The sequence below is a fragment of the Delphinus delphis genome, chromosome 5 (assembly GCF_949987515.2).
Source record: "Delphinus delphis chromosome 5, mDelDel1.2, whole genome shotgun sequence".
Lineage (NCBI taxonomy): Eukaryota > Metazoa > Chordata > Mammalia > Artiodactyla > Delphinidae > Delphinus > Delphinus delphis.
In genome coordinates this window covers 109,667,218-109,692,641 of record NC_082687.1, presented here as the reverse complement: position 1 = coordinate 109,692,641, position 25,424 = coordinate 109,667,218, and the positions used below count along the sequence as shown (strand labels likewise).

Genomic DNA, 25,424 nt, shown 5'->3' with positions numbered 1-25,424 from the left:
GAAAATTTTACTACTAAATATCAATTAACTGTTACTTTTTGAGCCCCAGTTATTTATATTCAATGTTAACTACCTACCTGGTTATGTTCAGAGACACACACAATAAATCTTTTCATAAAAATTCCTAGTGGTGTTGCTGGACACCCTCCCAACATTCCCCTCCATCTTTCCTAACTTTCTATAGCCCCTCTGCAAGAAAAGAAGATCTAAGCAAATAGCCATGTCTTAGTGTATGTTTTGCAATGTAAAATAAATATAGAAAAATCACCATTTAAAATATTTTATTTCTAATAGAAAAATAACCCATTATCTCGCTACTCAACTAACTCCTGTTGACTTTCTTTTTTTTTAAGGCCATACAGCTTTTTAAAAAATATATATATATATTTATTTATTTAATTAATTGGACTGCGCCAAGTCTTCGTTGCGGCACATGGATCTTAGTTGCTTGCGGCATGCAGAATCTTAGTTGCGGCGTGCATGCGGGATCTAGTTGCCTGACCAGGGATCAAACACGGGCCCCCTGCATTGGAAGCGCATAGTCCTACCCACTGGACCACCAGGGAAAGTCCTCTCTTGACTTTTTTTTTTAATGGAATACAATATAACATAAAATTCAAATACTGTGGAAAAATAAACGATAGGAGCTCTCTTTAGTTTGCTTCCAGGTCTTTCCCCAGATATGTACATCACCAACAAATTGTCTTTCCCCACCTCCCAAAAAAAACTGTACATTTGTAAATATTTTTCTTAATGTATCGTTATACAAAATATCCTGTGCCTTGTTTTTTAATTTTCCTTAAAAAAATTTCTGGAAGCTCTTTGGGTATTGCAACCTACAGAACCATTTTTTTTTTTTTTTTTTTTTTTTTTTTTTTTTTTTTTTTGCGGTACGCGGGCCTCTCACTGTTGTGGTCTCTCCCGTTGCGGAGCACAGGCTCCGGACGCGCAGGCTCAGCGGCCATGGCTCATGGGCCCAGCCGCTCCGCGGCATGTGGGATCTTCCCGGACCGGGGCACGAACCCGTGTCCCCTGCATCTGCAGGTGGACTCTCAACCACTGTGCCACCAGGGAAGCCCCAGAACCATTTCTTTTTAAAAGGCTTTATAATATTCCATTATAAGAGTTTGCCATCATTTAGTTAATATTAGCCATCATTTAGTTAGCCCCCTATTATTTCCAGTGTTTTCTTATTACAAACAGTGCTGAACAACATCTTATACGTATATCTAAACTGTCTTTGTGAGTGTATCCACAGAGTAAGTCCCTAGTAGTGGAATTACTAGGATTTATCCTGCTATTCCGTTTAATATTTTCCCCACCCGACTGCAGTTAGAATCAAATCCAATTATCTTGATTTACCAGTCAGTCAAGACCTGACCCCTGCGTGCCTCTCCAACCTGTCAGTCACTCCTTCCTTATGACCTAGAGATACACCAGCCTTTTGTCTTCAGTCCTGCAAACTCATTTCTTACTTTAGGGCATTTTTACTTGCTCTTGCTTCTTGTAACACTCTGCAAAAGGTAGCTGACTCTTTGTCACTGTGGTTTCAACTATTGATCAAAAACAAATAGACTGGTGGTTATTACTCCAGTAAAGGTGGGTTTATCCAGGATCAACAGAGAATTGCAATTCCTGGTGTGCAGCCATGACAAACCACATGCAAGTCATCAGAGAAAAAGGGAAGGAAAACACTCTGATAGAGGGGAAAAGGAAGTGGGGAGGGCAGTAGTAAACAAAGAGTCCATGGCTTTTCATTGATTGAGTAGTTGCCAGGAAAAAAAGAGAAGTCTTTCTTCTTCCTATTGGGCTCTGCTGTGGTCCCGGGGCAGGAGAGCTCCCCCTTCTGGTCTCCTGACTCTATTTAATTGAGATTTCTGTGTATTAATTTTTTACACACACATAGTCACCTTCTCAGTGAAGCCTTTGGGGCTTTACATGAGCACTCCCATGTCTTCAGATGATGCTATTTAATTTTAATCTTAGGACGTCACCTTATATGAAATTATTTTGCCTTCTGCTCTGGAAGGTGAGCTCCAAAAGAGCAGGAGTCCTGTCTCTCTTCTTCCCCTGACTCCCACGAGCTCAGAAGATCACAGGCTCATGCAATATCTAGTAAATAAGTGGTCAAAGGATAAGTGTATTTAAAATGATTAAAAGGCTGCCAAATTGCTTTCCAGGTGAAGTCACTAGCTTTCACTACCACTGACAGTGCGTGTTCTGAACACCCTCGACAGCACGTAGTACTATCACGAATCTACCATTTTTGGCAAGTGTCCACGTTAAAGGTCAAGAAATAGGGACTTACCTTCCATGTTAAAGTAATTTTTCTTCAGACACTGTTAAGAACAAATCAGATATTTGCTTTTAGCATAACCCCAACTCCATCTTCAGAAAATAAACAGGTAATAACAGACATTGTTTGAATAAGAAACATAGTAAATGAGAATTTCTCATACCAGTTTAAAATTGATATGATGCCTGAGTACTGAGAATAGTACTCAGTTTAAAAATGGAATCCTTTTAAGGCAAAAGTAGGACTTATCCTTGCAATATACAGCAAAACATTCGCTGGATTTTCTCACACCTGATTCCTTTCTCACGTCCCTCCCTCCTTTCACTTACTTAATCACTTAACTTTACAAATATTTATTGATTACTCACAGGTCCAGGTACTGTGCTAAAATCCTTATCTCTCATCAGGTCACACCCACCTTCCACCTAAAGCCTGCCAAGTCTTTTGGTCTAGGCTTTACCTTCAAATTCACTCAGACTTGCACTGCAGAAGTCTCTAGAATGACACCCTTAAATGGAGATATGAGGAAAGCCTGTACATGGAATGTTTGGGAGCATCAACTTATAAATTAATTTATATACATATACACACACACTATATATATATATAGTTGTACTGGATTTTTAAAACTCTTTAGCTTTTTATTATACCTTCCTCATTTACAGAGATGTTTCTCGCAGTTCCCACTTTTCAGTGGTTCCAGGCACCTGACTTTAAATGAAAACACCCTCTCTTTGGACTGCCTTGGAGGTGGGGAGGTACAGAGAGAGAAAGAATTTTCTTCTTGGCCCTAATGTCCACCTGATTTTTAAAGCATAGGTTCCTTACTATTATTATGTTTTAAGCTTACAATTACATGCATAGATTATATTATCAGATGCCTCCATGTCTCATTTCATTTTTCCTAACTTGTGAGGAATGAGTGGAGGGATGGACAGAGTAAAAAATACTTTTCCCTCTGAGAAAAGAAAGATGGGTGTATATGGAAGCAGAGGTTAAAACACTGCTGTGAGACTGGGGGATCAGTGGAGGTCAACATTACATTTAGCCCTCTCCTCAAACGTGATTCTGTTCCATCTACCACCGTACAATAAATAAAGCGAATTTCTCACGCATACAAATAGTTTTTGCATTGGACCAGTTGGTCCAGTTCTCCCATCTGCTAACTTCCTGCCCCCGCTTTGTCTCAGCTCATTAACTTTACCCTTTCCCGTACCCAAACCCTCCATCTAACCTCCCTCCCTCTTCTGGCTACTAGTCACTCTCGACTTTCCGCCACCCTCGTCCTCAGCATCCCCAGCCAGCAGCTGATTGGCGAGCTCAGCGGGCCGGGCCCCAGGTTAAAGTAAGTCAAAGCCAGAGCTCAGAGGTGAGTGACCTGGAGGGTGCGGCGGGGGCCAAGAGGTAGGAAGTGCGTTCCTTTCACGTGGGATTTCAGCGCAAATTTGTCTGGAGTTCTTTTGAGAGAGCTGGCAGGTTTTACTATTTATCACCTGCTCGCCAAGCTCGCCTTGGGGCTGCACTCGGTTCTCGGAAACTTCATTCAAAAGCCAGGCTAGGCGGCCCACGAGGTCGGGATTGGGGGGTTGTGAATGACCTCGAGGCCACTTCCTCCCTCTCCGAGCCCGTCCTCTACTCCCCTAGTCACCTTCACGGAAACAAAACTGCCCCCCAGGGCTAGAGAGGTCTCTCTCTCAGTCTCCCTCGCAAAGGGTTAATTTGTCAGATCGCACGAGGGGGAGGAGATTTCCCCGTAGACAAGTAAAAAGGGTGATGGACAAACGTGCGGGCACTAAGACCGCAAGGCATTCGTTTCCTCCTACTGTGGATGCGGACGCCCGGAGGAGGAGAGTCCCAGAGCGAGGAGCTGGGAGCAGAGGCACAGGCAATGCTCAACCCCGACCGTAGCTGAGAGAGGCTGGGGGAGACCGATTGCCGGAGACCGAGCGGCGAGGGGAAGACCTAGGGGGGTGGGTGGGGGAAGCAGACAGGCGAGCACTCGAAATCAAGCGCTTTACAGATTATTTTATTTTGTGTAGAGAACACGTAGCGACTCCGAAGATCAGCCCCAATGAACATGTCAGTGTTGACTTTACAAGAATATGAATTCGAAAAGCAGTTCAACGAGAATGAAGCCATCCAGTGGATGCAGGAAAACTGGTAGGTGATGCTTTCGCGTGATACTGTCCCCGGGAGCCCTGCGCGTCTTCCCGGTGTGCCTTAATGTCGGTACTCCCTTTCTGGGGCGTGAATCGAGCGAGGAACCGCGAGCAGCAGTGAGCGGATCGCTGAGTTCCCGGGTCTCCCGGGTGCAGGAGACATTGGGGCTGCATGAAGCGCGTGAGTCTGTGGGTGCCCCTGGGTGAACCGTGGCTACACATGCATCTTTAACATAGATTATATAACATAGACCATATGTGTGTACATAGAGTAGATGTCTGTGCTACAGGGAAGGCGGGAGAGATGCCACAGTCCCTACCTGTGCTACTCCTTGTTTTCCTCTAGATTTGGGTTTTCTTGCTTGGCCTCCCGCAAGCAGAGTGTGAAAGGCAGTGGAGGGAGGACCCAGTTGCCTGCTCCCTTTAACCCTCTCCGGCCCGCCGTCCTCAGCTCTCTGGTCCTCGCCCTCTCCCCATCCTTCCTGCCCTTCCTTTCTCCTTGCAGCTCTGCTACTTCACTGTCTTCCTCTTTGCTGCTCCCCGGCCGGATTCCTCCTTTCCTGGACCCCTTTCCCCACGCGGATCCCTTTCCGGTTTCATAAAGAGACGGAGGCGGGGAGTGGGGGAGGAGGGGACAATGAAAACAGTAATAAAAATGAATGAACCCGAGCGAGTGGAGCCACGCCATTATTAAGTTTGTTTTACGGAAACGCCTTTTGGACACACTCAATTCTAATTCAGTGGGAAACTGCTGACTGGAGTTGAGACACGGATTAAAAACCTCCGGGTCCGCAGAGTCCTTCGGGGCTCTTCCCCAGACAAACTTCTAACCCGGTAAAGCATCTTTCTTGTTCACTGTGTCCCTCCGCCAGTCCTTTTGAAAATCCCTGTGTGGGAAGCGATCCTGTGTCACCTTGCAATATTTAACAGGGTGAGGGTGTGTGTGCTCATCTCGCTTCTTCCCTGTAGATCGAGCTGCTGTGGCAGACATTCTCTTACTCCTCTTAACCCCAGGTCTGGCGATCAGTAAAGAGCAAGCCCAACGCACCCCCAAGCTGGGCAGCGGCTGGCAGCCTCCCAGGTGCTGAATGAGAGGGTCCGGCCAAGGGGGCTCCCTCCTGGGATCTGGGGGATCCCGCCCGCCGCGTGCGCGAGCGCTTGCCCCGGCGCCCTCACGACCTGCCTTCCCTCCCCCATCTCATCAATGGGAAACCAGAGACGCCGGCGCGCCGGTGGGCCGGGGCGGGGGAGCGGTGCAATAGGGGGTGCCGTGCACCGGAACCGGGTGGTGGGGGTTCAACGTCTTTTTCTCCGGCCCCCGGGAGTCGCGACTAGCCTCGGAGGGTTCGGCCGCCGCTCCCGCCTCCTCCCTCCCGGCCAGCCCGCCCGGGACCGGCAGGCCATTTGCGGCCGCAGCCCGGCCGGGCCCGCCCCCTGCGCCGTGCGTGCCGACTGGGCCCGGCCTGTTGGGGCGGGCGCGGCCGGCCCGGCGCGCGGCCCTGCGCGCTCACGCTCGCTGCGGCGTGGCTGGGGGCTTCCGAGGGCGCGGGGGCCGGAGGGCCGCTGCGGGCCGCTGCCGGAAGCCAGGAGGGGACCGCGATCCGCTCGGGAAGCCGGGAAGTGCGGCAGCACACGGGGCGCGGGGCCGGGGCGCCCCCTGGGCCGCCGAGGCCGAAAGCGCCGAGGGTGGGTCCGGAAGACGGCTGTGCACCGGGAGGCTCGATCCAGTAGGAGTTTAGGCATTTAAGGCCTCGGCGCTCCGGGAGGCCAGGCCCCCTCGGGCGCCACCAAGGGAACCTTCTCCAGCGGCACTTCCTCCTCCCGCGAAGGGGGTGGCGCTGAAGGCAGGGCGGGGGCGGTGGCCCGGGGTGGCGGGCGGCACGGCGGGCCAGCCGAAGGCTCTAGTCTTCTCTGCAGCTGTCTGTCGCGTTCGCTTGCCACACGGCTCAGCCCATCTTCCTCCCCCGTTGGCCCTGCGCGCTCTGTGGTTTCTAACGTCCGCCCTGTCTCCAGCTTGCTGCACCCTTGTTGAACCTGCGTCTCTGGAGCCGGCCTCCCCTCGCGCCGGCAGCTCGTTTTCACTGTGGGCCAGTGCCCCTCCGCGGTGGATACTGTCTCTTATTCACTTGTTGCCTTTTCTCTGAGGCCACTGTCTGTGGCTCCTCCACCTCCAGGTACCATTTCCCGCCTCTTTTCTCCGCTCGCTCAACAAGTACACACTCAACCAGACAGGGCCTAGCTCTCTGGGGACTGAAAATGGCAAAAGTGAGCCAATTAATCTTCGCTTGTTGGGCTCTTGCCACGCTTTCCTCCTAGCTCTTTATCTGTACCTTTAATCTGGCAATGTCTTTCTTGGCTTTTCTTCATATGCCTAAATATTTGCATGTGTGTCTGTGCCTCCTATTAGACCATCATCTCTTCAGGGCATTGGTTCTTGTCTCATTCCAATCTTGATTTTGCGGAGCACCTCGAAGAGTGCATTGTACCTGGCAGATGCTGGCGAAAAGGGTTGTCTAGTGGGTTAAAATGATGATGGGTGTCCATTTTATTGCCAGCACTACCTGTTAATACTCGAAGCGTAACATACTTGGCCTCCCCTTGCGTTTTGAATACTATGTCATAGTCACACACTAGGGTTTCCCCTTCCTGACTTCTCTCTTTGACCTTAATTGTCTTGCTTCTTTTATCCCAGGGTGTATGTATTTCTCCCAATATCCTTGGGTCCCAGTTTTATAAGCCTCCCCCCAAAACCTCAACAGCCAAAAAGTTTTGAACCAGGTATATAAGAAAATGAAGATTTCCTTTTCATTTCCCTTGTTAACAGGAGAAGGCACTCCATAACCAAGGCTTACGCCCTCTTGGGGGCAGGGGAAGTTTAGGAAACACAAGGTCTTACCTTTCCCAGACTCATTAACTAAAAATGGCTTGAATAGCTTCTGGAGGAAGAACACAATGTTGTGAAGTTTCTACTCTATTTTTTGACAAGGCACTTTCAGTGGTCCTTAAAAATCCCTTAGACATAGCCTCAATTTAGAGGCTACGTCAAAACTCAATTTAGAGAATTATAACTTATCTCTCAGAAATAAGTTACACTTACTGTCTTTTGAAGAATTGTGAGGAAGGCCAGGAGTGCTGTTTTGTCAGTATGCTGTCTGAACTACCTTTTGAATATTGTTTGAAGGCCTTTATTAAACTTATCTTATAATCCATATTCATTACCTTATTACATATTAGTGTAATGGGACCCATTTTTGGAGTGGTGTTTTTATAAACTAAAGGGTTCAACTGAGGGAAGTTTATCAAGTTAATTGCTGCTTAAACAATGATTAACCCTGTATGCATTGTTCTAGACACAGGATAAATACTATAGACTGTTTTACTCTTCTAGCAGGTGGTTTCACATGTAATAGATTAGAAAAGCTATGGAAATGCAAAGTAATAAATATTATACCTTGGAGAATCATCCTGAGCCACATCTTGAAATTATATGTCAAGTTAAAAATATCCTGGGTAATATTATCTGGTAAATGAAAGTGTTTTGCATGAGGTGGAGGAAAGTGCCTGCTTTTAGCTCAACAGCATTTTTGACTTCTGATTTTACACAGAAAAGCCCTTGTGATTTTATGGCATTGAAAATAGAGGCATTTTGTTCTTTTATGAGATGTCTGGCCTTTACCTGTTACTTTCACGAATAGCTGACTTAACTTATAAGGGCTGCCATCAAGAGAGCAAAACCGCCTAGTGATTGGTAAGGTGACATAAAATTCATTGAGTGAGAAGGGCAGCTGGGCTCTGCCTTCTCTTTCAGCAGCCTGTCAGGCCTGTGCTAGCAGCCCTGGATGCTAGTTGCTCCAGTTGTAATTGTCTGGCCAATGATGATTATCTTCTGATGTCGGCTGACACGGTGTCCACCAATAGGAAAGCAGGAGGCCTGTGCTGACTGCTGTAACATTATGTATGTGAGGTGACGTCATCACAGGGCTTGTCTAGAACCTCACGAAACCCTCCCCCGCTCCCCTCTGGCATCCTCCACATCCAGCTTTGTATATTTTTCTGACTTTCTCCCCTCCCTCCACCCGTGGTAATGGTTATAAGGGTTTTATTGTTTTTATATTTTGAGTTCTGTATTTGGGGTCTATAAGATAGTGTAGGAATTTTTAGAAGTAAATACTGTCTGGCTAAGGAAACTTTATCCACAAATTGGATTTTACTAAGGAAAAATAATAAAAGAAACACTATCAGTAAAAGGAATTGTACATCTTTATGTTCTTTCTTATATGTGAGGTTTGGAAAGTAATGTACAATTTCAGTATGAAAAAACTATAGAAGTATTATAAGCCTGTGTTAGATTTTTCTCAAAATATAGCATCGTAATGTCTATGAAACTTTAGAATGCAGACTGTTGTTCTTCCTGTAGTGACAGTTGCTTTGCATTGATCTTTAAAATCCTCCTTGTGACCTGTTGTATGCTTTTGTAAGAAAAGTGGCTGGAAAACAGTACAATCTGTGGTCATGAGTCAGAAAAGGCCACGGTGTCTCATTTAATCAATGACACTACAGCAAATACAAATTTGATCAGCTGTCTAGGAAACTACTGTGTCCACATTGTACACAGTGTGTTGCTTGCCACTTATTTTGGAAAATCACAGTTCATATTAGCCTTAAGACTGAAAATCCTAAGTGTGAGGCACTTAACATTTCATTCAATAAACTTTAGAAAGCACTGAGATGTTGCCTAATATGTACTAGGTTAAGAATGAGAACACTGAGAAAAAGTATACAGAGGAAAATTGGAATCTGTTATGATCCTAGAAAATAATGGAATGTTGTGAAGGAACTTTAATCTGAACTTTTATGTAGCTTTAAAAAAAGGATGTATATCCATGCAGTCTTTGAATTTTTTTAGGATTTCCAGGGATAATGCAAAATTATTTTATGATTATCCATCTCTATATTTGCATTAGTAATAAATATTATGCGTATGGTGGTAAAATGTTTACATAGGCCTTCTGTTAAATTGGAAGTTAAATTTTGTGGTCTAAAGAAGGCTCCTTGGTGCTTTTAATGTTAGATGATAATACTAAAAGTGTCAGGTTCACATTGGAATTTAACTCCAAAGTCAGTCCCCTCCAGATCTAAGAGTTGTTCTGCGTATTTCCTTCTAGGGAGAATCTATCTAGTCAGCGGGAAAGTTTTGAGAGGGATGGAGACTTAAAAATACTTAGGAGAGCATAAAATAACCGTCTAGCCTGTCTTAAGCCAACAAAATAAAATGAAGGAGTACAGCAAATCAAGAATTCATCTTTGGTTCAATGATTGGATATTTCAGGTCCAATATTTCCTGAGATGAGTTATCCAAAAATTGTTGCCATGATTCGCTTAATTTTTCGTGTCTGGATACAGGTGAACTGAGCTGGCTTTATTAACAGGAATCAGACAACAGCCCACACAATTTGCCTTTGCTCTGTACCTTTATTCTTAGCTTCAAATCTGTCTGCTCCACTTACTTTCCATTTATCTTTGTTAGAAGAGCACAGGCATTTATCTGGGAAAGTTTACCTTAGAAAAGTTACCTATACCACAGATATTATTCCTGTTGATAACCTAAGGAAATCTGAATGAAACTGTAACATGGCTTTATTGAAAGCTTTATTGAAAATAAAGCTTTATTGAAAATATAACAAGGCTTTATTGAAAGCTCATAACTTCATTCCTTTATTTGTATTCTGATTGTGTGTGTATACAGGCAGGTACAGATGCGTGAAGTTGGCATGGTTACTCAGAATTTTTAAACAACAGCATCCTTAATTATATTTGACTTAGAATAATTTTATTTTAGAGGTAGATTAATCCTTTTTTTAAAAAAGTTTGCCCTAGAGTCTAGAATGGATTTGTAATTTTAAGTTCATTGAGCAAAAATCATCCCAAAGCACAGATCCTGTTAAGTCATCTAAGTTCAAGCTTATAATTTTATCATGATTCATTTCTGTACTGAGAACTCATGATTTTTAGTTTCAAGGTTATTTTTCTTAGTATATTGGAACGACAGGTATTTTTAGGAACCCTTTTGTTTAGTCATTCACCCACTATGAACTTTCTACAATTTAACTTTAAGCCTGTCTGCCCAAAATAATGTACAAATGAAAAAGATTTACACTTATCTTTGCTGAGATAAATAATTAGACATGCTGATTAGAAGCAGTTTTGCTGGACAGATACTCATACAGTTTTCTAATGAGTTAATTCTCTTTCCTTTGGGATTTCATATTTTAGTTTTTTTCTTTCTAAAGCTTTTTTTGGGTTTCTAATTGTAATATGATAAGGAAAATATCATTGATATAATGTATTTTGGGGAGGGGACCCCTACTGTTTTTAATCAAACCTGTGATCACATATTTTAAAGTATAATGTATATATAATATAGTATATATATGTATATATATTATATAACTTCGTTTTCTTAAAGATAAATTTCAGATGTTTTAGCTCAACCCTTTATTTTATTTTTTAAATTAATTAGTTAATTTATTTTTGGCTGTGTGGTGTCTTCGTTGCTGTGCGTGGGCTTTCTCTAGTTGCAGCAAGCGGGGGCTACACTTCGTTGCGGTGCGCGGGCTTCTCATTGCGGTGGCTTCTTTTGTTGCGGAGCACAGGCCCTAGAGCGCACCAGCTTCAGTAGTTGTGGCGCGTGGGCTCTGCAGCACAGGCTCAGTAGTTGTAGTGCACGAGCTTAGTTGCTCTGCAGCATTTGGTATCTTCCAGGACCAGGGATCGAACCCATGTCCCCTGCACTGGCAGGCGGATTCCTAACCACTGTGCCACCAGGGAAGTCCCTCAGCCCTTAATTTTTTTAACACCCATCCTGGGACTTTTTTGTTTTGTTTTTTTTTTTAATGATCCTTTGAATTCTGGGGCTCAATTTTTTTAAAATATATTTATTTATATTTTTGGCTGCGTTGGGTCTTCGTTGCTGCGCACAGACTTTCTCTAGTTGCGGCCAGCGGGGGCTACTCTTCACTGCAGTGCGTGGGCTTCTCATCGTGGTGGCTTCTGTTGTTGCAGAGCATGGGCTCTAGGCACGCGGGCTTCAGTAGTTGTGGCGCGCATGGGCTCTAGAGCGCAGGCTCAGTAGTTGTGGCACATGGGCTTAGTTGCTCTGCAGCATGTGGGATCTTCCTGGACCAGGGATCGAACCCTGTCCCCTGCATTGACAGGTGGATTCTTAACCACTGCACCACCAGGGAAGTCCCGAGGCTGAATTTTTGAATTGACTGTTAAGGCTTAATGGGCAGTACAAAAGATCATTCTTTGAAGAAGACAAGATGAATGAAATGCATGTTTATCATTTATCTTTGTTAGGAGAGAATAGACATTTGCTTAGAAAAGTTTATGTTTATATATGTACACACAAACGTGTATATACATAAACATGTTAAAGTGACTTTTTAAAAAAATGAAAACCGATACCCCGTTAAAGACCATTTTGTGTGTTTCCTGCTATTAGAAAAGCATCTTCCTTGGAATTCCTTGGTGGTCTGGTGTTTAGGACTCAGCACTTTCACTGCCGTGGGCCTGGGTTCAGTCCCTGGTTGGGGAACTAAGATCCCACAAGACGCACAGTGTGGCCAAAAAAAAAAAAAAAAGCCTCTTCCGAAGCCAAATGTACTTTTCTAAAAATACAGCCTAATTTGACTATTTTGTCAATTTTTTTAACTAGTTAAATAATACTATTTTAGTAAGTGTCTTAAAACTGCAAAATTTGAACATTTAGTACTTGGATTTACCCCAATTATTAATAATTTTTAAAAAATCTTCAGTATGGGTAATAGTGGGTGAAACCCTCAAGTTTTCCTGTCTTGTAGGCCCAATTGCCTGTCTCCTTCTACTTATAAAGGTGGTGTTAATACAATGTAAAAGTTTTTAAGATGCTAGACCCGCTCCAACTGGGGTAATTGCCTTTTTCAGGTGAAGTGGGTTCAGTGGAATTGAACTCTTTGAAGTTGAGAATTTCATGATCTTGTTTCAGGAGGCTCAGTGGGGGGTGGGGGGGACCCTGATGAAAAGGTTTAATCCTGAAGCTTTTGTTTTTAATGTGTGAGACTTCTCTTGAAGTCTAAGGGTGCCTTAAGCATTTAAAAGCTGGTCTGGCAGTGGTTATCATTACAATAAGAGGGTATGAAGCTCAATATCAAGTTTGCAGTTTTCTCTCAATTTTATGACTTCTTGACATAGATTTAATTTCAAGATCTTAGAAAGGAAGGTAGATTTTCTTCATTCTGGAGTAATGATACTAATAGTTGATACGTAGTTGTTTACTGATTGCAGACATTCTTTTAAAGTGTTTTATATATGTTAATGGTTAAATCCTCCCAACCACCCTTTGATGTATTATCTTTTTGATTTTACACCATAGGAGATGAGGCACAGTATGGTTAAACAAGTTGGAATTTGTATGTAGGGACAAAAAAAGGAGAAATGGGCTCCAGCCTTGACTAAGGCTTGGTCACCCAGGCCCCTATCATCCCCCTATTCATATGAGAATAAATATTCAATCAATAAAATAATGCCCTTGGAAACTTGGCAGTACTGTAAACATGGAAGGTACCTGTGGTTTTAGTCTGGTATCTCACAGTGTCTATATTCTGTTTTTCGCTAAGTGGATCCTGAACTCTTAAGGCTAGAAAAACTACAAAAAGCACTATTACTGTTATAATGAGCATTGTGCTATGCAGATATAAATACTTTAATCATTAATAATTATTATAAGTATTACCATCAATACTTTTACAATTGTAGAAAGCCATGTCACCTTGAATAATGCTTCTATCATAAAATATTCCAATTTTATCTCAAACAAACCATGACATACAGGTTTGGAACATGTCTTACGAAGCCTACTTTGTCTGCTTCTCTGTGCTATGAGCACTGTCCACTCAGCTTGGTTCTAAACCCTAGGAGCTTCTGTTTCCACCTGGTACTACCTGTAGCCAGGCTTTCCTTCAGGCAGGTTTTAGTAGCTACTGGTAAATAGCCAACACCTGTTGACAGGGGGAAATAAATAAATAAATAAAATTATATATATATATATTACCCCACTCACACACACACACATATGGGTTGGAGATGTCCTTATTCTTAAAGGTCAGCTCCTACAGTGTGAAGAATTAAAGAGAACATTTTTGTTTTATTAGTTTTAAATCCTTTTCCTAATTTTAAAGTAAATATTTACTATAGAAAAAAAGAAATGAAAACATTAAAAAATATGCAGGGAAAAAAACACCTTTAATTCTTATCCAGAGGCAACCACTGTTATTTTGCCACATTTCCTTCAGCTTTATTTCCAAGATTTTTATATACTTTAGATCATTCAGTGAATGTCAACGACAGATTGAGTTCTCTGTTACGTGCCAGGGACTACACTGGGCACTTTCATTCACCTACTGTCTCATTACAACTTTATATGTTGCTTTGTTTCCTCTTTACATTATAAATGTTTTTCATGTCACTAAAACCTCTCCGTAAGTATAATTTTCAGTGGCTACTTAATATTGTATTGTGTGGTCTTAATTTAGATAACCACTCCCTTACACGTTAGGTTGAACATGTTAAGTTTCTAATATTTTGCTATTAGAAATAGTCCTCTGGACATGGTTGGAGGAGGTCATCAAGAGCACGTTGGCTCCCAGTTGACCGGAAAGCCAGACCTGGGCGATTCAGACTCTTCACCCCCTCCCCTGCCCTTGGAATATAAGTTTTGCCCACCATTGCCACAGCCAGAGCCATTTCAGTGATGCAGCCTTGAGAGGGTAATGTGTTGTTGAGACCATCTGGGTGGTATGCAGGGCTGAACCTCCTTAAGGACAGCATATAAACTCTTAGTTCTGGCGGGAGGGTGCAAAGATTTACTTGTCTTGCAGCCACCCAAGACAAGTCCCCTTGCCTGTTACCTGCCACCTACCAATCTGGAGTGGCTGCCTTTTTCTTTGGTCTCTTCCTGGCTTCCAGTGTAAGGGGGCCAGTTTCAAATCTTACCTGGGTACTCCTGGGGATACAAACCAACAGCTGTCCTTCTAGGCCTGGAGGTGGCACTGCAGTGGGCAGCTCGCAACCCCTCTTTGTGATGAGAGCACAGGTAAAGTTTGCTGTGCTATTAGAGGTGTTTTATAACTAACCTATTATGAATAATGCTTAACTCATATGTGGCCTGGCCCACCGGGCCCCTATCAACTGTAGAGTGATTCCCCTTTAAGACCTAGTGTTGTAGATACTTGGAATTTGTGGTTTTAACACTAGCAGTTTTGACTTGGAGAATAATCCAATGGTCCAGGAAATCAAGCAGGCTTTGTTTTTTGTTTTTTTCTTTTTTGCTGAAGTATTTGTCTGTCAGAGCAGTTATGTTTGCTTTCTTTTATTGTCTGGTAGGTAGGAAATCTTGGAGGTAGAAACTTACGTCCTTGTGAAAAATGTCCCCACGAAGGAGTGCAGCATTTGGTACTGACTATAAAATAAGAGAAGATTAAGAGGTCAAGGAACACTGTGATCCTTAATCAGAAAAAATAGGTGGTTTAATGGAATTTTCTGGGTTCAAGGAGTGTTCTCCAAACTTTTTTGCTGACATCCACCTAAAAGATGTTTGAAAAACTATGTACTGCCTCACACATTTAATTGTTTTTCTTTGTAAGTTGAAGTAAAGTAAGTTTTTAATAGAGATAGAATAAATAAGTTGAGGATTGGCTAGTTTCAATAAATATTTCATGACTTGCTAAGATAGGTTTATCTCTTTGTTGAGTAATGCACAGCAAATCTGAAACAAATGACATAACATTTTTATCCATGGTTTCATTCATTGGTAGCTCCAAAAAGCAGACTACATTCCACCTCGATACATTTAAAAGACTTGGCTGTACTCATCCTACATTGTTTCTGGTTGTTCTGAACTGAGAATATCTCAACGTTCAGAAGGTAGTAAGCAGGAAAAAAAAAAAAAAGATTATCATTCTGCCCCACATCGTTTTTCATTTTTACTTTGCTTTTGGGGTGAGAAGGAGAGACACGGGTAGGCTGTCAAGTGTCTTTTTTTTTTTTTTTTTTGGTGGTACGGGGCCTCTCACTGTTGGCCTCTCCCGTTGTGGAGCACAGGCTCCGGACGCGCAGGCTTAGCGGCCATGGCTCACGGGCCCAGCCGCTCCGCTGTATGTGGGATCTTCCCGGACTGGGGTACGAACCCGTGTCCCCTGCATCGGCAGACGGACTCTCAACCACTGCGCCACCAGGGAAGCCCTGTCAAGTGTCTTAAACTATCTTTTCTTGACTGCGGAGAAGGTCATAGCTGATAGCATTTCTGTGTGTGTTGTGGCCATTAGGACTGGGTCCTAACTGGGCAAAGCAATTCCTTATTCTTGACTTGGTTATCCACTGTCAGAACCTGAGGACTTCCTCAAGAAGCTGAAGAAGTAGAAGCTCATTCTACTTGGGGTGTCTCTGATTATTGAAGACTGTTCTACGTATTGACCTGAAAGTTATGACCCTCCATGGGTCGTCCATTAGTACTTAGTCCTGACTCTAGCTGTAATTTGTTCTCACTTCTGTATGAGTGTCTTGTATGCATTTGAAAATGACTACTCTCTCCACTCTAGGCTTTCTTTTTTAGAATATCATCTGCAGTTCACTGGTAATCCACATGGATATTTCTGAAAAATAAAAAATTAGAACTCCTATACTTTTGAATAATTAAATATTACCTACTAGGAAACTCCTGAGAAATGTATGAAAGCTTACTAAAATTTGGCACTTCTACGTTAAAATGAGCAAGTCTGTATTGGAAAGTACAGTGAGGGAGGGGGGAGTCCTAATTTAGTATTCTGCTAAAAAGTCCACAACATGGTGCTTTGGAACAATACAAAGCTCCTATTGTGTGGGATATTCTGGCGATTTTAAGGACTCTGTTAGCCCTGAACCAGTAGGGTTGTCTTGAGTTGTAGTTGGTTTCATTTACTGTTCCTGCATTCATATTTGCAGGAATACTTTTTTGGAGCCTGTATTTTGTGATGGCTGATATTGTTTGTGATTATACCGCTTTGGCTGGTACTTGGTTCTTCTCCAGTTCTTTGTAATTACTGGGTTCGTTTTCTACTGACAAAAGGGTAGTTTGAGGCAGAAAAACGTTAGAGAACCACGCTCCGTGTCCTCGATCCTTAACCAGGAATTTGGGCCGATCTTCCCAGCTGATTCTTGCCTTAACGAGGAGCGCCGCTGTGGTGGTGCTGATTCCATCTCACATTCTTTGCGTCTGTCTTCTCAGATCATTGATTTCACAAACTGGACACCTCTCCCTCTTCTAGCCTGTTCCACCTCCTTTATCAGCTAGCTACATGGGACCAGGCCGTCACTCTGCCCAGCACCCTTCTCTCCCTCCTTCTCTCCCTCCTTCCCTCTAATTCACAACCAAGTCCTTTGTGATCTGGCCCTCAGTTTCCTTTCTCTCGGTTCATTTCCATTGCCACTGGCCTCCTTCAGGCCCCCCGCACTACTTTTTGTCTCCTCGCTCACTTTCCAACCTCCAACTCCTGCCGTGCGTTCAGCATTCTCTTAAGTCACAGATCCCTTCGTGTCCCTCCCGTGGTAAAAACCTTCAGTGGTTTCCTCTTGTCTATAGGACAAATCTGAATTCTTTTGACTGATTTGAAAAGCCATTCAAAATCCCAGCTCCAGATTATCTTCCTAGTGTTACCTATTGAAATAGCCTTCCTCCCAGGCCTATTCAAATACAGAACCTTTCTCTTCCCCGCCCACCAAAATCGGTTGTCCTTTCTCTGTGGTTTGCTGGCACTTGGCTCATAAATAGATTAGTATTCTCGCTTCTGTGTTTGAAATCAGTGCCTATCACAGAATTTGGCTATAGTTGTCCTCACTGTGTGTTGACTAGATGCATGCAGATATGAATGAATACACAAGGCTGTTTATTTACTCTCGGATGTGTATCTGCTTTATTATCCAGTACCTCTTTATACGGTCCTTAAGTGAATTATGGGAGACTGTCTAGTGCCTTCTGGAAACAAAAATAAAAAGACTTCTTTTTTTCATCTAATTTTCTTTTTAAGAGGAAAGATATTCATTTAGCATGACTAATTTTTAGTGAATCCATTTTAATTGTTGGGGATTATTAGTCCTTTTCTAGGCAGCCAAACCAGCCACTCCCATCAGAAAGAAGTCAAAAGCTTGCCTAAAGTTGGGGGGAAAGTGGGATTGCATGCACGAGGAAAAAAAGAGTCAGGGAGAAAATAATATTGGTACCAAAATGGTAAAAAGTAGCTGTATAAAATGATGGTTGTTATTTCTCTTATTGCTCTTCCAGTTTTCCATAATCTTTTTTGTATTACATTCTGGGTATGTATAGGTGGTGGGATTTTGCATATGGTCATATTTTTTCATTTTTTGCATTAACTATAGTGTACTTACTATCTTCATAGTAAAAGATCAGCTTCATTTTATAATGGTGTATTATCTGATACAAGGTAATAAGCATTTTTGTAAAACACCAATGCACACTTTAATAAACATTAAGCAACATAGTTAAACACAAAGGCATTTTGTGAGAACAGGGAACTGCACATTCTTATTTCAAATGAATACACTTTCTCAGATTAAGGTAGAGATTAGTCATACTGTTGATGTCACAAAAACTTCCCTTTCTCCATTTCTAAATTATACAGTTTGATTATTCTTTTAGTAGGAAAGGTTCCTGCTTCTTTAAGGAAGGGTGATAACAGACATTCACTTGAACATGACAACTTTTATGTCTGGGTTTCAGGAATGTATCTAATATGGCAAAGGTTCCCCAGGGACAATAGTCATCTAATCTAATAGCAATAAAAGATTAAACATAAACCTGTCTCTAGAGAGCAAAAAATGAATCGGGTAATCAGCTCAGGGACCTCGTGGCACCTGGAAACAGATGCTGCATATGTACCTGGGATACATCATTAACAAATACTCCAGCACTGCTGAATGCCTGGGAGATCAAGGCATCGAATGCCTGATTTAGAGGAGCTGGAAGGAATTTGTTACTCTCTGCAATAAAGGGCCAGTCTAGTCCAGAAGCCAGGCCTTGTGGAGCCAGAGAACCTGGTGTGTCTAGTCTGGTAGGAAGTCCCAGGGATCTTGTTGGGACCCCAGTGACAGAGCTTTTCCACAGGACTGCTTTGCAGAGATCTTATCAGTTCTGGGCATTGCTTTGAACTCTTGCTTCTTCTGGACTTGCTGTTAGAGAGAAGAGAGAGACAAGGGATTGATTGCAGTGTGAGAACATGAGAAGTAGTATTTTGTTTTTACAGTTAGCTGTGTCTAGGAAGCATTGTCTCAGCCAGCAAACAAAAGGGCACAGGAAAAGGGAGGGTGGAGGAGAATGGGTCCAGATCATATGGGATATAGTTTAAAATCTCTGTAATTGATTTAATGATGATCTTTTGGTTTTAACCTTCCTATAAATTTAGAAAAAGTTCTGCCCTTATGCTCCGGACAACTTAAATAAGTATTCTTTCTGGATGCAAGAAAATAAGCAGAAGGATAGAAATATCCTAAAGGAGCAAAAAAGACAATAGTAAATATAAGGAAAATATTAGGTATATTAGACTCAATTTTTCTAAAAGAGTGTTAAAAGTACTATTTCCTCAAAAATAATATTTCTTGAAGTAAATTTAAAAATTTAATCTGCTAAATGTTTATGACTTTCTTCTGTAACATCAGAAAAAAGGTGCATTTATCTCTCTTCAGGTAACTTTTTTAAGGGAAGTTTTTTTCCTATTACAGAAATTTATTTTTTTTTAATTTGAAAACTACCCTAAAATAAAGCATAAGAAATTATACATTGTTTCATATTCTAGAACAACACGTTTATGAGCCTAATACCAAAATTACAATTCACCAAGTATGAAACATTCTGACTAGCACAATCTCTAAATATATATATACATTTCTGACTGGTGGAGAGTGAGGGCTATATGATTGTATCTGACATTTTAAAACATTACAACAGGAATTTTCACATTATAAACTTTTGATACATTTTTAAACATTCAAGCAAATTTTCACATACTTTAAATGCTTGATATGTATTTATACTTTATTTTGAAAATAGGCTTCCATTTCAATGCCATATAATATGAATATTATAATAATTTAAAAAATAAGTATTAATTATTGGGCTTTTTAAAAAATTGGGCAAATGTTGATGCCAGTCCCTCCTCAACATCCTGTAACTGCTGTGTAGGCTTGGATTGGGGGTATTTTATGTGGATAATTAAGGCAAAACAGCTGGTTTTTTGAACTTGCATTATTATAGAGAGAGAATAACACACTCACAATGGAAAACTACATAGAATAAACAAAAACAAAAACAAAACTCTACCATTATAAGAGAATTAATCGTGGCTAAGGAACAAAAAGTTCGGCCTCAGAGATCTATTGCATCATCAGACTAAACTTTCTGTGGAGATTGTTTCTTCCCCCAAAAGTATTTGGTGTCCAGAGGCTCTTTTTGTCCGAGCAACGCTGAAGGGACCAGGGTATAGGGACTCAAGCTGGTGAATTATGCTTGTCCTACTTTCTCACAGTGGAATACAGATTCTAACAAAAATTGGTGCAATTGGATCCCCCTTTCAGGATTAAATTTTACTTAGTGGGAAGAATACGTAGTCTCTTTTATGTTTATAGTCTGTCCTATCTGGATATGCTCTAATAGATTTAAACTGTTTTCCTAAGGTAGTTACAATATAACAGCTCCAAATGTCTTGTTTATATGCAAAGTCTAGGACATTTGGAATGTAGTAGTTTTCCGAAGTATTGCTATAAATTGTGTTTTCATTGATCTCGGGCCAGACCATCAATAGCTTGCCAATTGTCTTCAGTAGTTGGCTTAAATTGTTTTTTTCATGTGAAAATGAAAAGCAATACTCTTGTTTTCTCATGAGTTCAGCTGAGTTTAAATATTTAATATTTCCACCCTAGTTTCTGAAATATATGTATGTATTGTTTTTCATCAAATTGTATGCACCTGGAGGCCTAGAATTAGGAGATATACATAAAATCTTTACTTTTTTCTTAAGACTTTTCTTATGTAGAGAAGCATTAGGATTCATCTTGATAAAGCAAAGATGTGTACTGTCACAGAAACATTTTTTAAAGGAATAAACTATCAGTTGTAGTTTCTTCATTCAGTGGATAGGCCTGGTGCAAGTAACTTTAAGTTACATATTGTAGAAAATTTAGGAAACACAAATAAGCAAAAATAAGAAAGCAAATATTACCCTGAGATAAACATTAACATTTTGGTGTAAATCTTTTTAAACATCTTTCTTTCCATCTCTCCATCTCTCTGTTTTTAACAAAAATATTTTCATAGAGTTCATACCATATTTTTCTGTAACCTGACTTTTTTTCTTAATATGGAATGGAACATTTTTCCCTGTTCTTGAATACTTCCTTCACCAAATTGTAAGCAGAACTATGTTTCTTTAATGTAATGTTCTAGCTGACATTGGAAAACTTCAGGAGACACATGTCATTCTTTTCAATCAACATATTTTCTATCATTCTTAGAAGGAAAAAGAAAACTAGCAGCTTTAAAAGAGCAAAAGTCTTTTCGTCTTCAGTAACTCGGTACGTAAACTCAATGCAGATCTTACCTAACCTTCCAAAGCATGGCACTACTTTGGAATAAGTAGCCATTATTGTCTCTGTTGGATCGCATAACACGTGCTAGTAATATCATACCGAGGGATGATATAGTGACACTAGGGCCACATTCTGCTAGGTTTGAATCCTTGTTCAGTTCAGTCACTTACTAGGTCTGTAACCATGGGGAGGTTACATATCTTTTTTTTTTTTTTTTTTTTTTGCGGTACACGGGCCTCTCATTGCCGCGGCCTCTCCCGTTGTGGAGCACAGGCTCCGGACGCGCAGGCTCAGCAGCCATGGCTCCCGGGCCCAGCCGCTCCGCGGCATGTGGGATCCTCCCAGACCTGGGCACAAACACGCGTCCCATGCATCGGAAAGTGGACTCCCAACCACTGCGCCACCAGGGAAGCCCAACATATCTTTTTTTAAACCTTAGTTTCCTTATCTGTAAAATGTGGAAAATAATACTGACCTGGTAGAGTTGTTGCCTTGATTAAATGAATTAATGTGTGTGAAGTATTCACTAATGCTATGTGCTATATAAGTTTTAGGTATGTTATTATCATTGATGTTAATGTGTCAATATTGAACATTTTACCCAGTACGTTCACATTGTCTCATGGTCCCCTCAACGCAACACTGTGAGCTAGGAATTTTCATCCCCGTTTTATGGACAAGAACATTATATAATTTTATGTCCCAAATCATGTTGTGAGCCCAACAATGATTCTGTTTGTCTTTTTAGTTTCTTAATTATAAATTTTACTTATAGTGTGAGCAGAAATTATAAAATATGTTGAATTTACACATTCCTAGATTATACAGTCCATAAGATCACATTAGAACATATGAAGAAGAGATAGGAATGTTTGGTTAATAGACAGCAAGTGTCCTAGGAGTTAATTGCACTCTGGAGAAATAATTATGTTCATTCACTGCATTAATTTCTTGGGATTGATTTAGATACTTAGATGTAGCAACTCTAGGGTGAGAGTAAAAATACAGGTAAAGATCATGGTATATTACATGGCAGTTTCCTGTGCTTTAAATATATTCTATACCTGTGGATTTTGCATCCATGACTAACAGGTCTAACAGAGGAAAAGCAGATCCAGTCTGGTGAATATGTGTTGACACTAGTACTATCCAGCTCAGTGCAAGAGAGAAGGTCAATAGGAAATTCTCAGTGAGTCCAATCTGATTCACTAGGGCCACAGGCAAAAAGAGGTACCGTCTGGTATTTTTTTTTTTTTTTTTTTTGATTTATGTTCAGAAGTAACAGAGTTCGTCATTAAGATATGTACTTAAAATGATTGAATGGCTTTATAGCCCTATATTTGAGATGGTTTTTATTTCTAGTTTGCATTGAAAGTAATGTCATTTCACCCTATTTTTTCTCCAAAGCATCTTGCAGAAGGACCAACTAGTTAACCAAGAAATTTTTTTACAGTTCAGCAAGTTCTTTTGGCAGACTGCAGCCATAGACTATTTAATAACAGCGTAAATTAAATTATGATGGCCTCCTGCAGATCTAGAAATCAGGTGATGAATCCATTCTCATCAAGTCTAAGAGTTTTTTTTTTCTTTTTTTCTTTTTTTTTTAAATGGTGTAACTGCCCCATTCTTAAACTTTTTTTTTTTTTTAGATGTTGGGGGTAGGAGTTTATTTATTAATTAATTTGTTTTTGCTGTGTTGGGTCTTAGTTTCTGTGCGAGGGCTTTCTCTAGTTGTGGCAAGCGGGGGCCACTCTTCATCGCGGTGCGCGGGCCTCTCACTATCGCGGCCTCTCTTGTTGTGGAGCACAGGCTCCAGATGCGCAGGCTCAGTATTTGTGGCTCACGGGCCTAGTTGCTCTGCGGCATGTGGGATCCTCCCAGGCCAGGGCTCGAACCCATGTCCCCTGCATTAGCAGACAGATTCTCAACCACTGCGCCACCAGGGAAGCCCTTCTTTTCTTCTTTTTTCTTTTCTTTTTTTTTTTGCTGTACGCGGTTCTCTCACTGCTGTGGCCTCTCCCGTTGCAGAGCACAAGCTCCGGACGCGCAAGCCCAGCGGCCATGGCTCACGGGCCCAGGTGCTCCACGTCATGTGGGATCCTCCCGGACTGGGGCATGAACCTGTGTCCCCTGCACCGGCAGGCGGACTCCCAACCACTGTGCCACGAGGGAAGCCCTTTTTTCTTTTTTAAAGGGAAACATTTTCTATAATCAAAAGATACATCCACTGCAGAACAAAATGGAATTATGGTATGAGCCATTGTCCCTTTTTACTGAAAATATTTTTTAAAATCCCATTTTTCTAAAGGCAGTTTACTCCATCAGCCAAGGTGCCTACGTCTTATAAAGGTTTGTTTAGATGATGGTCAGGAGTCTTTTGAAATGTTTCAGATGTGGATGCTGTAGGACGAGAAAATGACTGGTTGAGGGTATCATTCGGGGCATTAATGGAATCTGGAGCAGTTATTGCCGTCCTGGGACTAGGACTCAGAGGACAAATTGGTCTGCTGGGATCCCAGTTTGCTTGCTTCCAAGCAAGTTCACGTTTCCCTGTTTGTGTGTATTCTCATGCTTGACTAAGTCACACCCAGCAATTTGTATTGTCAAGGCGGAGAAGCAGGTCAGAGGTGCCATTTGAACATATAGACAGCAGATGAAGTCAATGGATGAAACAGCATACTACTATGGTGATGCAGGCTGTGCCTTTTGTACTTTCTTACACAGACCTGTAGGTTGACTCAGCACAGGGCTGCTGGAAGGTATCGCCTGAACATATGAAAAGTCAGTGTGGCTCCAAATTCTGTTTTTCCTCTTGTACTTAGGACCTGAAGAAAAGCAGGTCTGGGAGATCTGGGAGTGTTGGTTTTCATGTGTTTCTCCTGCACTATATAGCATCAGGTTCAGAGGAAAAGTCTCCGTATTCCAGGGGACATAGGTCCATTGTCTCACTGTAATAAGACTAAAAAAAAAAGCCCTTTGCAGAGTCCACAGTTAAAAAAAAAAATCAGCAATAATTTTAAGTACTTTGGGATAATGCAAGTATTTATTTTTGCAGGAATTTATTTTAAACTAAGCAAATTCAGATCACATTTCTCAAGAAGAAAGGTAATCACTCACCTAAGCAACTGGTATGAAGTATGAATTATACTCCAGAAGGCTCTTTCTTTGCAGGGATGGATTAGTACTGTCTACCTCTGATCCACATTCTTTGTAGGAGGTACAGTTGATTCTCATTACTTGACTAGTTATGTTCTATAAAGTTGCTGGAAATACTAAATTAGCAAATTCTGAACCATTGCTTCTAGAGGAAATACAGGGTTAGGTTCCTGCAAGCCCCTGGTCATATTTTTGTCAACCAAGCAATGCTTGTTTTATGTGTTTCTGTTTAAAGATACCTTATTTAATGTATCGTTGCTTCATTAACATTAAACTCTCAGCCAACAGCACCATAACTCAGGCCTGAATGAAGCTTATCTGACACATGGCTTTCTCGGTAAGACACAGCACAGCCTTGTGCTTAGGAACGCTAGACAGCATTTCAGCACTGGGGGCCATTTTAAACAGTGAGATCGCCAACAAAAAACACAAAAATGCAGAAAATGTGACACTAAGTAGACTGAAAAAAGGACACTTTTTTACAGTATGAGAGTTGAAATAACAAGGCAGAGCGTTGCCTTGTTTGACCTCAGCCTGGAATGCAAGCATCGGGCAACTCAAATTAAACACCACTCTGGGAATGACCACGAATGACCATGGAAGCACTGTGTGTTTAGATTTGGGGATGAGAAATAAATTTTAATGAGTAGGTGAATTTGCAACAATGAGGATCAAATGTATTCCGCTGTAGGAAGTAACATCCAAAGCTCAAGTGTTCATACTGTCCTGGATAACCCTAATTTATAATGACAGCACTCACCTATCCTTAGCAGTGAAAATACTTTTTCACAGAATGCTGAGAAGGCAAGTCTCTTCGTACATAACAGAGAACTTGTCTTTTCAGATTTACATCACAAAGCATGCCTTTAAAGCTGGAGATTTAAAATTTTATTAAAGGAGATAATTAAAGGAAAAAAACCCCCAAAACTGTTGTGGTTTTCTGAGGGAGAATCCAGAGAGAACTAACAGTTAGCTAACAGTTATTGAGAGCCTATCCTGGGCCTAAGATGGACTTTATGAACATTCACTCACTTAACCCTCCATTTTACAAAATACAGTTTGTAACGGGGCCTGTTTTGCAGCTGAGAACCTCAGGCACAGAGAGGATGAGTAACTCGCAAACAGTCCTACAGCTATAGCTG

At 41.5% G+C, this 25,424-nt stretch overlaps 1 protein-coding gene across 3 annotated transcripts in view; it reads left to right on the top strand.

Annotated features, from left to right (window-relative positions):
* The first annotated feature begins 3,861 nt into the window (after positions 1 to 3,861).
* ELOVL6 (ELOVL fatty acid elongase 6) overlaps positions 3,862 to 25,424 on the top strand; it is a 134,596-nt gene continuing 113,033 nt past the window's right edge. Inside the window, exons 1-2 of one of the 3 annotated variants that reach the window (XM_060012889.1) lie at positions 3,862 to 4,181; positions 4,336 to 4,456. In XM_060012889.1, coding sequence (XP_059868872.1) covers positions 4,368 to 4,456 — 89 coding nt within the window. In that variant the 5' untranslated portion in view covers positions 3,862 to 4,181; positions 4,336 to 4,367. The other 2 variants (XM_060012890.1, XM_060012888.1) reach the window with 2 other exon arrangements.